This window comes from Eutrigla gurnardus, assembly GCF_963514095.1.
Source record: "Eutrigla gurnardus genome assembly, chromosome: 23".
In the NCBI taxonomy this organism is placed as follows: domain Eukaryota; kingdom Metazoa; phylum Chordata; class Actinopteri; order Perciformes; family Triglidae; genus Eutrigla; species Eutrigla gurnardus.
Window position 1 is genome coordinate 5,090,907 of NC_139934.1, and position 13,918 is coordinate 5,104,824.

Below are 13,918 nucleotides of genomic sequence, written 5' to 3' on the forward strand. Positions count from 1 at the left end.
GATATTCCTGCAAACCAGTGAACTCCAGGATACTGTGGTGGGGTCTTTTACATACCTTCCTATTATAAACATGATTTCTGAGATGTTTTTTTTATTGGTTCACATTGACAGTTGGGATCCATTCATCAGCGACTGGAAAGACTTAATAATGTGCTAAACACGTGTGACCTGACCCTTCGTATTCTGCATAAAAACTATGACAAACAAACCAGTTTCATTTGAAAGAGTGTATATTTTTATTTAACAATAATTAATATTTTTTTAAAATTGTTACGTCAAAAGGAATCTCAACATACTGAGCAATAATGATGCTTTACTTTAACCATTAAAAAGTAGAAACAATAAATCGCTGCCTCATTTAAACAAAGACACAATAATAATATTGCTGTGGTTCAAAGATAACTCGCTGAATATTATCGTCACTGTGAAAAACTTTAAAGTGTACAAAAGAAAAGAGTATATGATAAAGTACAGTTCCAAAACAATACACTAATTTACATACATGTATCGTAATATAATAATAATAATAGAATAAAAGAAATGTATTATTTTTAACAAGGTATGCAACATTCAGACTACCAGGAAAAACATAGGGAACTAATTGCTAGTAAACCATTAGGTATTGGTGATATTGATGAAACAACCGTTAAATATTATGAAAGTTAACAAATATCTAAATTGTTCATGGGACTAATTATCCTTAGGAGAAGGAGAAAAACAATTTTTTTTGGTAAATATGGGAGTGAGCACTCTCACCGTCACTCCCTCCTTTTTGCTGAGCTTTAAATTATTTCATTTACTCGCTACAAAGTACTAAAACACATCTGAAGAGCAGTTGTACTACTAAAAAAACTGCCATGAATGTGACGTTTTTCAAGTTGTAATCTGTGCAACTTGTTTTTTTAATGATGCACTTCTCTTCATGGACCTGGAACAAAGTCACATTTTTTTTTTTTTTAGAGCTGAAAATAATTCTGAACATGGGCCCTCTGACGTTTGAATTGTATCATCAAAACTGCATACTAACCTACCTCCAATGTAGATGTTTTTAAATAACATTTTTGACCAAGCAGGTGGACAGCTTGGGCTACCTGTGGTTACCATGGATACACATTATACATTATAGTAGTCCGAGCTTTCCACTGGATCTTCACGCTCACTCTTCTCGTCGATACCTTTCAGCTGAATCGAATGAAACGTGGCATCATCACCCACTTCTTTGGCATATCCACCTAAAAATAAGAATTATTTCAAAATCATTCAATCCGTTACAAATAAAATAGGGTTTCAATACTTCCACATTGAAAATGTTTGTACCGTACCATTTCCCATGTCTTTACAGCCGCCAATTGTATCGTACGTGCATAGGTCACCTACGGGTCAGTTGAAAATCGAGACAAAATCACATCACTTCATCTCTGACATTTCAGTGGCTTCGTGCAAAAAAAAATAGTTCATTTCAAGGTGAGGGAATTCTGATGGTGGCATTAACGGGATTAAGGAAGGCTAACCTTCAAGAGGTGAGGCATATATGTGCTCTTGAGTTGCATCCAGGTCGACCCGTTTATCCAGATCGGTGCTCTGAGGCTGCTCCGGTCTAAACATATATAAATATATATAAAGGAACTGCAGTGAACGTAACAGTTAGGTTCAAAGTGAGGGAAGAGAGTGTTGTACCAACCTGTCACTGGATGGATCTGTAAAAGAAGACATTTCTATCTTTATTTTTAGTTTTTGCCAGCAAAATCTCCTCATTTCGGTGCCATTTACCGCCTCTGTAATTGTATTCTCACCCTTGGACTTTATGTAGCGATACACTAAGAGCAGGAGGATGACCAATACAGCTCCAGGGAGGACTCCGGTGAGCAGCAGCACAAGGGATGGACTGCTCTCAGGCCTGGAAACTGCAGAAAGAAACATTGTTAAAATATCTCTAGAACCACCAATTATTGTCATTTTTTAGTGATCTGAAGAGGGAATATCCGAAAACCTTGAATTCACTACCATGAATATGTTTGTAGCATTTTGTCCAGGTGAAACCTGTGTGATTAAAGCTTACGGTGTACGGTGATGTTGACGGCGTTGCTGACATCTCCCGATGCAGTCTCACACCAGTACACTGCGTCCCTGTATTGCAGGTGGCTGATGTGGCATGTGGATCCGGTCATGGTGCCCCAGTCGTAACAGTGGGACAAGAGGCCGGTTTCAGTGAACCTCATCACCCTCCACTTGCTGGAGTTTCCCTCGCAGCTCAGCGACACGGACTCAGACGAGAAGTGCTGCACTCTGTCGGGATTCACTGTGAGATTCACTGTTGGGCTGAAATCTGAAAATAAAAGAAAGATTAAACAACACATAATAATGCCTCAAACTAAGCAAAAGGATATTTTACAATTAAGGACAGTGGAAATTAAATGTTAGATTGTGATCCTTTTGTTTAAAACATATAATCAATAAATGAATCATTGATTTAATTCAGAAGTTTAATTTATTTCAAGTTCTTGCTGCAGTGGGGGACAAAATGTTTTTAAATGTGGTGGGATTTTGCTTTTCCACTCGACATATGGAGATAAATTATGTTATATTATATATATTATATTTTATTCAGATTTCACACCAAAAATCAGATTATAAAATGATGATTCACATTGACATTTTACAAAAGAAGATGTTCAATTAATTTCACCATTTGTTGATCAAATCAGAATGATGGAGTATTTCAAAGATTTTGTTTAAAAAAAATAAAAAAATATTTTAAAACTGTGGACACCCCCAAATTATTTTTTAATGAACAGTTATGTAGTGGTTGATCGTTTTATTTTGTTATTATCGTTTATTATCTCATATTCAGACTTGCATAATGACTATTTCACAAAGATATGAGCTTTATGTAAATTAAACGTGATAAAGTAAAGAAGGGGCAGGACTTGATAAGCTTAGCTTCCTCCTGTCCCTTTTTGAACTACTTGAACCTGAATGATTGATTTTTTCTTTTTTTTTGTCTTTTTCATATTTGTATGATGTATTTAATGAACATAAATTCCAGCCAGGAATTTGAATAAGGAAATTTAAAAAAAAACTAAAGAGGGGCTGCTCTGTGGATTTAGTTCAGAATAACTATGTTCGGTGAGAGGAATAAAGAAAGCAGGTGTGCTGACCTCCAGACCAGATAAACCTCTGTGCACTATACTGAGTGTGATACACTGAGTCTCCTCTTGCAGCGCGACACAAATACCCGGTGGTGTGTTTCTGCCCACGAACGCTGATAGAACTCTGCCTCTTCTGCTTGCTGGCGTGTAGCGGTCTACGGCTGTAGGAGCTGCCAGTGTCTTTGGGGACCGCCTTGAACCAGTAGAACTTCCATCCTGCAGAGGGATGTTCAAGCCCACCACAGCTCAGATTCACCAGGGCCCCGGGACTCAGCCACGATGGAGACACTGTGAGGACCGGCATCGGCGCATCTGTCAGAAAAAAGGAGGATTTGTTTTACACGGTTTCTTTTCTTAAAAAAACTCTAATTTACAATTAAATAAATGGAACTTACTGAGATATATTGTCAATTTCAAGTCTGGACTCCACTGAGTTGAGGACCGCTGATGGGATTGGTTTCGGACAGCACATCTGTAGGATCCACTGTGGAGATTAGAGGCGCTCTTAATCATGTATTGTCTCTTCTTGGGAGGAATTATTGAGCTGGACGTTTTCCATTCGTATTCCCATCCATCATTTCCTCCGTTCTTTATCTCACATTTTAGAGTGATCCTCTCTTTCGCGTACATCTTCGGCCAGTTAGGATGTATAGTCACAACAGGCCTGTTTGTCTCTGTTCATATTAATAACAATAATGACAAGAAGTTTATCTGCCACATGGTTAATGGTAACAGACAAAATCGAGAACAATAAAGGAAGGGAATTGTGCAATCACCTTGAGTTTGTCCAACGTAGAGGAGTGGATTCACCACTAAAATAAAGAGCAATACTCAATGAGTCTTTTTATTTGGAATATCATTGCAGATAAAGCAGCTATCACAACTTCCTGTGTTGAGTCGGGCCACCAGCCAAGATCCAAACTACGGAAATAGTGTTAATAAAAAAAAGAAAAACGTGAGCTGCTCTCTCAGACAAACTTTAAAAGTGACTTGGACTTAGAAAGTGAAGCATGTACTCACAGAATACCTCCAGCATACAGAACAACGTGCACCTCATCCTCACATCCAGCACTGCAGGGAACGAAGAGACAGAAATGTCATCTTGTCATGTGATATAATTCACTGCCATGTAAAAACTTTCACTAAGTTCTTCTGTACTTTTAAATTCCCCACTGTGTTCTCTGTCTGTCTGTCATCATGTTTTTTTAAATAATTATTTTACTTTTTTTAAATGTGTTTTTAAAGGCAGGGTAGGTCATTTGGAAACATCACCAAACTGAAAAACCCCCCCCGCCCTCTTCGTTCAGACCTCTGTTCAAACGTTTCATTACATAAACTATTAATATTGCAAATACATATTGAACCTTTTGGTAAGAAATCCTTATTCAGGCCACTAGATGGTGCAGAGGAGGTTGTTTTTGTTTGTTTGTTGGTTAAAGCCAGCAGGATTTCACTTTGTAGACTGCAATAAGCAGTTGGAGCATGATGCAACATTAATGACATTTATCACGGTGAAAATGTATCACAACATAAGTTATTACATTTTTTAAAATCATATTGTGACAAGAATTGTGATATTATTGTATCATGGGGTCATCTGGTGATCCCCATCCACACTTTAACCTTTTTTGTCATTTTAAATGGATGAATTATTGGATGTTATTTTTTTTTTTAAATGAAGCATGAACAAAATTAGATTTAAAGCAGATGCAAACTCACTGAACAGGCAATCCTGCTAACCTGACCTATACTGCATCAGGTAAACAGATACTGTAAATGCCAATACATTAACTGAGGTATACATACCATGGAGGCAGACCCTCAGTCAGCAGACCCCCAGTCAGCAGACCCCCAGTCAGCAGTACAGCACTACATGCAAGGAAGCAACTCAAGCATCGGAGGCGGCCAACCTCCCAGTGGAGACAGAAAGTCTGTTTCCTCTTCTGGCCTATCAACTCTGTGGTGATGAGCAGCCAAAACAAAAAAAATGATGGCCGGAAAGTGGTAGCGAACATGTAGTCTGGCCGGGCCTGATAAAACATTTTCTTTTTGAAAAAGTAAAAGAAAATTACAGCCAGCTGTTTTACATTAAATTCTTCCGATGTACCATCTCAATCACATTATTAATTTAATAATCAACATGCTGAAGTGGTCTGTGCTCTTTCTTCATTATATTCCATTTAATGCCATTAGTCATTGCCGAGTCGTCAACACAACATCACATTGAAATTTCTTTGGAAAGGAGAAACGCTGCAGTAAGATTAACAGACAGACATGCTCAATGACACACTTCATAATCTGTAGGGAAAACATTTCTACAAAATAAGAGTTTTTACTGCTGCTTAAATGATTTCTTGCAAAAATACACAGTTATTATGATACTCATGAGTTTGATAACCATTTATGTTTCGAGCCAGCAGTCTCCCATAGAACAAGGCAGCGCAACTGGTGAAGTTGCTCTCAGAGTGGCAATGCATACACAGAAGCAACCTGAACCCAGGTCCCTCCTACTGTGCAGCGCTGCAGGATCAGAACTGTAAATACTGATGTGCATTACATTGGCCTGGTCTGCATGTTGTACCTACCTGCTTCTGTATTAATAACACTGTTTCTGGTTAGTGGGGCACAGTAGCTTGTTGTGGGGGGAAGTTGTGACAAAAAACAACTGAATTTCACCATTACATATCTCTACCGTATACTGCAGTTCAACTTTTGTGAGGTTTTGTGTATTTTCCCAGTTGGATGACAAAGTGAGCTTTAAGCAGCAGCATGAATAATTAGTTACACTTTGTGAGGCAACAGGAGCCTCATATCTACCGGTATGCAGGAAAGAAAGTAAAATATATTGTTTTCAAAGTCGTAATTCAAACTGGATTATTTGTGTGAGAATGGTGTGAAAAGGAAGGAAACAGACCGTGTAAACTCAGAAGCAGAAGTTGATGAAAGCCTCCGGTCCCACACTTAATGTGATACATCTTCATTTTCTCTGCAGTTCCTGATTTCAACCAATGTTCTTGGTGTGTCTTAAGCTTTCTCTCCACAGAATAGAAGCATTTCCCAGAAGCAGCGTGAGGATGGGACACGCTGTGCTCCGTGTGCTGGGGTTTCTCTGTGAGGACTTTGTTTAAATCATAGTTCCCATCGATGCAACGTCTTAAATGCCTGATGTTGTTTGTTTTACAGCCAGTTTGATAATGTATGACGATGTTTCAAACTCTGTTTCAGCTCTCATCCTCTACTGTGAACCAGCTCAAGGTAATTACACAGTTATTCTTTTGATATTCACTCGGGATGAAGCAGTATCACCTTTTAACTGTAGGATAAGTGCAGTGACAGGAAATAAAACATCTCACTTTCATGCATCTTGTGTTGGTTTCTAGATGCTCTGCTGACCATTGAGCCAAACTGGTCCACTTTATTTACCGGAGAGTCTGTTACCTTCATGTGTGACATGAGGCAAGGAAATGACAACGACTGGTTTTACGAGATCATGAGGAATGGTCAAAATGTTCTCTCTTTCAACGGACATAAGAATTATACATCAACTTCTCTAACTACAGGCTACAGTGGTGAATATCACTGTGTTGGTGTTTATAAGACGTTCAGATCTCTAAGAAAAGAAAGTAATAAAGTCTCTCTAACTGTATCAGGTAAGTTGTCAAAGTTTTACTGCATGACAAATCACTTATTTATGAGCCATGTGAATATGATCACCCTGTTTGATAAAGTGCTAATATGATATAATGTGATATGAGCTTAAAGTTCTTATATATATAATGTATGAATGTATATAATGTCCTTTTGTTTAAAGGAGCAATCATCACATATTTAATCATTGTATCTGTTGTGAGAGAGTAATACAGGACGGTACATCCTAGAAATGAATGCATCTTGATGTGCAAAGTGTCTCTTATTAGTGATGAGAGTAATGTATTAAACCGGGCAGTTTGAAAGTGGCGCCTCCTTCAGGGGAAATGTAGTCTTTTATTATAGTATGAGTAACTTTGGCATCTTCTTCTGTCTCAAACTCTACTTTTTCTTAACGTTTGTTCATATTTGTGATATATTGAACTGATTTATTAAAAAGAAAAAGGAACCATCTGTGTTACACAGACAAAGATGTGATCCTTCAAACTCCTGCGTCCACCTTGTTCAGAGGAGAGTCGGTGACGCTTCGCTGTCGGCATCGTGATCAGAGAAAGGAGGAGGCAACCTTCTACAAAAACGGATCATTGATAGAAACGGACATAAACCAACAAAACACAGTTGAAGTGACGACTTCTCCGACTTCAACCGAGAGCTCTTACTCGTGTAAATTTGAGGATGAAGAATCTGAATCAGTAAAACTGAAAATGCAACGTGAGTACTTTTCACATTAAGGAGCTGCAGACGTATAACCTTCCCAGAGTGAAGCAGAGGGAGTTTTTATTCTCTAGAATCCACGTTAGCTTAAGTTAGTCTACACTTTCAGTGGTTAATGTATGTGATGGGCACCGTTGATTGATTTCCATAAGGTCTTAATTATATACACAGATTTAAAAGTAATTCATATTACTACATTATTTTCTTCCATTAAATGTAGCAGCACCAAGAAGATAATGACCATGTTCATGTCTTTGTTCTACATTTAACAGCACAACCAAAGGCCCGTCTCAGCAAAGACTATGAACGGGACAATGTGACCCTGACCTGCTCTGTGGGACCATCATCATCACCATCATCAGCATCATCCTCTGGTTGGAAATATTTCTGGTACAGAGGCGATATATCCTCTGAACCACTGACCACACAAGATTACATTCTCCTCTCAAACGGACAAATCCGTGTCTCACAAAGAGGACTCTACTGGTGTAGAGGAGGACGAGGAAACCCAGTGTTCTACACGGAGTACAGTGAAGTAATAAGTGGTGAGTTGATATGGAGAACACAATGTAGAAATAATCCTTATTCATAATAAAACATATTTGACCTTTAATACACTGATACTGTTGAATCATGGACAGTTAAAATCAGAGCTGTTGTGACTCTGCAACCCAACTGGCCTGAGTTATACTCTGGAGAGACGATCACTCTTGTGTGTCTAGTCGAGGATGGAGGAGACACTGAGTGGGAGTACGAATGGTCGACACCCAACTCATACAGACCTCAAAACCCACGTGACCACATGATTAGGTCATCACTCAGTGGAAAGTACTGGTGCAGGGGCAGAAGTAAAAAATACATGATCTACACAGACCAGAGTGATGCTTTCACACTGAAACTTGATTCCAGTAAGTCACCTGTTTTATTTTGCTGAATGTAAAACAAGTTTATATTATTTCAAATGTTAGTTTGGTTGATATATTTTAAGACGATGCACCTTCACACTTGTGTGACACATTTGGAGATCGAGAACTAAGTAGGATACAAGTAGTGCTCCACTGACTCATCATAACATGTCTTCGTTCTGTGAAATCATGTCCAACAGATAAACCTAAGCCTGATCTCACTGTGTCTCCATCATGGCTGAGTCCTGGAGCCTCAGTGACTCTGAACTGCAGTGTTCAGCATCCGTCTGCAGGATGGAGGTTCTACTGGTATAAGGCTGTTCCCAAACCCTTAGAGAGTTCCAACAACTCCTACAGTTATGAGCTTCTACCTGGTAGCACCATCGGGACCGAACCCTACATTGTTCATGGACAGACGCACACGGCAGGATATATGTGCAGGGCTGAAAGAGGAGATCCAGTCTACTCCACTCATTATAGTGCCACTACGTTTGTCTGGTCTGGAGGTAGGTTTGTCTTGACTTTTCCATTCTTGCACAAAAGAAGACATTTAGTTATTATGGAGATATTTTAGTCACGTTAACGTTTTTACGTTACCGGAAGGCCACCTTAGTTTGCCGACAGGTTTGACTTTAATGCAATTATGTCTCTATTGGTGTGATCCTTTGTTTCTTCTCACCAACAATTAAAAAGATTAAGAACACAATAAACCTGCAGGATTATGTCCATCGTCCCCTCATTACGTCTTGTTTCTCAGACTTCAATCCAGCGGCATCTCTCTCAGTGAGTCCTGACAGAGTGCAACACTTCAGGGAAGAGTCGCCGTCACTGAGCTGTGAGGGAAACTCCACTGAGTGGAGAGTGAGCAGGTTTTCTTTATATGGCGCCCCATCATACTGTACTACCTGGGGGACAATGACTGGATCCACATGCATCATGAACCAAACCCGGATCAGGGGAGTGTACTGGTGTGAGTCTGGAACAGGACAGTTCAGCAATGCAGTCAACATCACTATACATTGTGAGTTTTAAATTATTTTAATTTGAAGTATTTCAACAGTATTTCAACCTGCACCAGCTGGTCTTTCTGACCAAAACTTCATCTTCTTGGATCTTGTTCCAGACGATGATGTGATCCTGGTGAGCCCTGCCCTTCCTGTGGCCGAGGGACGTCCTGTCACTCTCGGCTGCAAGTCGAAGACAGACGAGGCTCTTTCTAATGTTGATTTTTATAAAAATGGAAAACTCCTCTCAAATCAGAGCAGAGGGGAGCTGGCTATCTCTGCAGTCTCAAAGTCAGATGAAGGCTTGTATAGATGTGAGGCTTTGACTAGATGGCGTCAGAAGTCACCAGAGAGTTGGATGTCGGTAAAATGTGAGTATGATTTAAAAAGGTAGGTCTGAATTAGAAGTCTGCTTTGTTTCATTTAAACTGTGTTTTATACATTCAGGTATTCAGTAATTACATACAACTGTAACATGAGTAGCATTGAAAGGTATGATCAATGATTTAAGCGAGTGTGTAGTAATACTTGTGTATCTTTCTCATGATTTGTGTGTAGTTCACAGTGATGTCTCAGTGCCCGGGTCTGAACAAAGCTCTCCACTTCCTGTCGGGTTGATCACCGGGTTGGTTTGTGGAGTTTTAATGATTATGATCCTGCTGCTGGGTCTGTATCTCTGCAGAAAGTCAAAATGTGAGATGTTTTCCTTCTTATATCTCATTGATTACAGTCTGATGATGAAAAGTCAAAGGTGTAATTCCAAGTCATGGAAACAATACGATGACTTGCAATATAAAATCACTTTTTTTTTTTTTTTTTTTTTTTTTTTAACAGATTCAAGTTTCATGAGGTTGGTACAAGTCTCCCTCCTCTCATTCTGAACATAACAGCGGTGCATTACATGTTCCTTATTAAATCCACCTAATTTACTTCGTGTTTTGGACCCAGCAGGTCTCAGAGCACCAATCAGAGCCCAGCTGCAGACCTGGTTGATCCTCAACAACAAGTCTACAGTTCTCTTCTCCACGGTCAGCCTGAGTTATGATTCCCTTTAGGCATCATCCTTAACTGTAAAGCTAACATTTCCCCCTTTGTTTAAGAGGATATACAAATGATTTTAACGGGATCACAATGATTGATATGACCTTGATTTTCACTGCTCTGTAGGTGATGCTTGTGTCTATGAAGAAATCAGAGGCTCCGAACAACCAGAACATGGTACAGTATATTCTTTGAGTTTAACAGAGAGAGAAGTAAACAAAGTACTATTTTTAAATACTACAATGAAATGATTCAGTTGACTGACGACCCCGTTAGTTACATATTCTGTGGTTGGGTTTAAAGGTGATGATTGCTAAGAAGGAAGTGAGTACTTTTATTCTATGTGGTGAGAATTAAATGCCTGAACAAACAAAGGGAAATCCTCTTTTCATGCATTCGTCTGATGCTTTTTACATAGAATATGAATGAACCAGAAGAAGAGAACGTTTATGTGAGGACATGATCAGCTGCAGGTAAAGTCAAGTTCAACAGACTTTGTACTACAGTAAACCAATTATTAATACATTGTCCCTTCACACCTCATATAGATCTTCCAGGATTAATGAAGGAGCGAGCCAATGGAATGGATGACAACATGAAAGACCGCATCCTTTGGCAAGCAGCAATTATTGTGTGCACCTCTGCTTTCCTAATACCAGACAGCATTTTCTACAGTTGAGCTATTAGCAGATCATTTACATTTAATATTCAGTTGTTCATATATTAGTAAAAAAAATACATTCAATTATAATAATCCATATAATGTGTGTTTATTGTCCACTTCCTTCTTTGGTGGAGTATTATGTCACTTTCTTGTTTTTAAACCTCCAGTAGACGACTATAAGAGCAGGTCGCTGGTTCCACAAGCAGCAATAATAAGTTGTTTGAAACATCAGCGTCGGTACACTGGTGATAGTGCAGCTATGGAGTCAGAAAATCATCAAGTTTCCCCTCTGTATGTTCTTTACTTTGACCCGGATGTGTTTAATGTTTTATGCATCGACTGTCAGCGCCATCAGACATCTTTTAAGAATAAAAATGTTTTTTAAAAAAGCTTGGCTTTCATTATTGGCAAATGTGTTTGTCTGTTCTATAAAAATCTGTATCATAGTTGATCATCCAGCTACAATTTAGTGTCACATTAAATAGAAACCTGTGACATTTGCCACGATCCTGCCTGCAGAATAAACCCTGAACCTCGCAACCAATCACTCATAGGCTAAATACATGAACTCAATATAAATGTAAAGGCTTTCTCTTCAACGCACGCCTTATTCTGTATCATAAAGAGACACATCTCAGTGTACTCACAGAATAACCCCGCATCGTCACCGACACTCCCACTCTTCCTCTGAGAAAACTTTTCAGCTCGGCACCAACGTGAAACTTCAGCATGAGGGTAAAGTTCCTTTTAATGCCATTTTCCACACCATTTATTGTTTGACAGCGCACATAAAAAGTAAATACTGAACATAAAGTACACGTGTACAGTTTGTCTAATGCAGCGGTCCTCAAACATTCTGAGTCACAACGATAATAATGATGTTTATTAGATCACCGAAGACAAACCGGAAACGACATAAACAAGATAATAAAATGTACTCCATGTTCAATTATACAGTCATCTCTTTACCTACTTACTACCGTTCAGTGGCGCCTATCCCAGCATGCATTTGGTTAGGAGCATGATAAGCGGTAAGCAATTTCCATATTACAGTAAATAAATTACACTGATCCCAGTTGTTAACGCGTTTTGCACTCACTGCAGTAAATAAATTAATTTACTTACCATTTTCACCAACATGAAATTGTGCCGGAGCCAATCACAGCTGGGGGGAAGGAAAAAAAGTAGTCCACCTCAGTGAGGACGGTGGTGAAACAGCTCAGGCCGTCCGATTCAGTTTCACTCAAACACCAGTGACCCAGAACCGCACATTTGCAGCAAAGAGTTTTGCAATCTCTGCAAAATGTATTCGGAAACGTCCCACAAAATAACATTTTAAAAAATGTTACAGGGAAAAACACCACCATCTGAAAACATTCAAATAATCCTAAATCACAACATTTCTGCTTTAATGTTCAATTTCTGTCAGGCTGTGCAGCATTTTTGGCAACTGAGGCACAAAACTGTAAATATAATTAAAACTGCAAGCAGTGCCGTGACGGGCCCTCGCTCATATGCGCTCGTGGACTGCCTGCGGTCACAGGGCAGTGTCATGGACGCTACCCTTGGTGCGGCCGCCTCTCGTGGCTCAAGTTGAGACACAAGCGATTGACACCGAAAGGCATCCATCTCTCACGTGCGGTCGTGGAGTGCCTGCATTCACATGGCAGCGTGGCAGCCGCCTACCTGTGCAGCGGCAACCTCCTTGTAGCGCAAGTTTAGACACAAGCGATTGACATTCAAAGCCATCTGTCTGTCACGTGCAGTCGTGTAGTGGCTGCATTCACAAGTGAAACTACATTTCAGTCACAGAGCTCACACACATGTCCATGCCTTCCTGACATCTCTCCTCCTCCCCCTAGTGTGACATCTCTCCTCCTCCCCCTGTGTCCTCCTTGCAAGCTGAAATGGGGAGAGGAATTAGTTTAAAAAAATCAGGTGTGGCTTTTACTTGGAAAAAGTCACAAAATCAATGACATTTCCTGTCGCCAGTAGGTGGTGCTCTGACTGTGAGTGAATATCAAAGTGCAGATGTGTTCAGGAAGGAACTCTAATCAAGTGTGGAAAGTTTGGAGCAGATCAGAGAAGAAACACTGAAGTTATAATAGTTATAATGTTTATGGCAGAGTTCAACTGACAGCTGTGTGAGGTGCATGTGAAGTGTGCCATCTCTCCTCCTCCCTTTGTGTCCAGGCTGAAATGAGAGAAATTAAAAAAAGGGAATTAAAAGTGGCATGACTGTTGATCTGGTGTAAAGCAGACTGGAACTGCATGTGAGATTCACAGATTCTCCATGTGTCACTGATAGATCTCTGACTCCCCCTGGTGGTCGCTGTGCCCCTGTGTCTCTCCCTCCTGTGTCCTGAGTGAAGATTGAGTGAAAACCTGGCTGAATTACACACTTGGCTAAAAACGTTTTTTTTACCCACTTTATCATGACTTTAGGCAGTGGGTCTCAGAGGCTTTTTTGTACATCTCTACATGGGCTATCTAGGAAAAAATATTTCATGCGTGTACGCTTAACCTAGAGGGAGGGCTGTTGCTCAGAAAAAAGGCCTAAAATTAGACACATTTCATGTCGCCATTAGGTGGCACTCTACCTGTGAGTTAAAATTGCAGTGCAGTTGTGTTCAGGACCTGACTCTTATCAAGCATGAATATTTTGGAGCAGATCGGAGAAGAAACGGTGAAGTTTAAATGCCTGTGGCGAAGGTTGAAAATAGTAGCGCAGTCATGGCGTCGCCGTGGCCACGCCCCTAGACTTTTGGAGCATCTTTGAGTAACGTTTTGTCC

At 39.8% G+C, this 13,918-nt stretch overlaps 2 protein-coding genes across 5 annotated transcripts; one reads left to right on the forward strand and one right to left on the reverse strand.

Annotated features, from left to right (window-relative positions):
- Positions 1-295: 295 nt before the first annotated feature.
- Positions 296-5,047, reverse strand: LOC311008883 (uncharacterized protein). 2 transcript variants are annotated; one of them, XM_084002827.1, is made up of 11 exons: positions 4,956-5,047; positions 4,170-4,220; positions 3,926-4,070; positions 3,545-3,823; positions 3,159-3,461; positions 2,060-2,326; positions 1,794-1,904; positions 1,682-1,697; positions 1,512-1,597; positions 1,323-1,373; positions 296-1,232 (listed from the first exon to the last, which is right to left on the reverse strand). In XM_084002827.1, exons 4-11 carry the CDS (start codon positions 3,777-3,779, stop codon positions 1,114-1,116), a joined length of 1,188 nt encoding a protein of 395 aa, XP_083858953.1. In that variant the 5' UTR covers positions 3,780-3,823; positions 3,926-4,070; positions 4,170-4,220; positions 4,956-5,047; the 3' UTR covers positions 296-1,113. The 2 variants fall into 2 exon arrangements, with proteins under 2 accessions (XP_083858953.1, XP_083858954.1); XM_084002828.1 differs by lacking the exons at positions 3,926-4,070; positions 4,170-4,220; positions 4,956-5,047 and having other exon boundaries at positions 3,545-3,633; positions 3,749-3,825.
- A 1,510-nt stretch (positions 5,048-6,557) lies between these two features.
- LOC311008796 (sialoadhesin-like) lies at positions 6,558-10,525 on the forward strand. Of its 3 annotated transcripts, none has more exons than XM_084002687.1 (10): positions 6,558-6,799; positions 7,263-7,508; positions 7,784-8,056; positions 8,153-8,419; positions 8,617-8,922; positions 9,174-9,437; positions 9,540-9,791; positions 9,979-10,113; positions 10,255-10,270; positions 10,369-10,525. In XM_084002687.1, exons 1-10 carry the CDS (start codon positions 6,592-6,594, stop codon positions 10,463-10,465), a joined length of 2,064 nt encoding a protein of 687 aa, XP_083858813.1. In that variant the 5' UTR covers positions 6,558-6,591; the 3' UTR covers positions 10,466-10,525. The 3 variants fall into 3 exon arrangements, with proteins under 3 accessions (XP_083858813.1, XP_083858814.1, XP_083858812.1); XM_084002688.1 differs by having other exon boundaries at positions 10,372-10,525; XM_084002686.1 differs by having other exon boundaries at positions 9,979-10,397.
- The last annotated feature ends 3,393 nt before the right edge of the window (positions 10,526-13,918 follow it).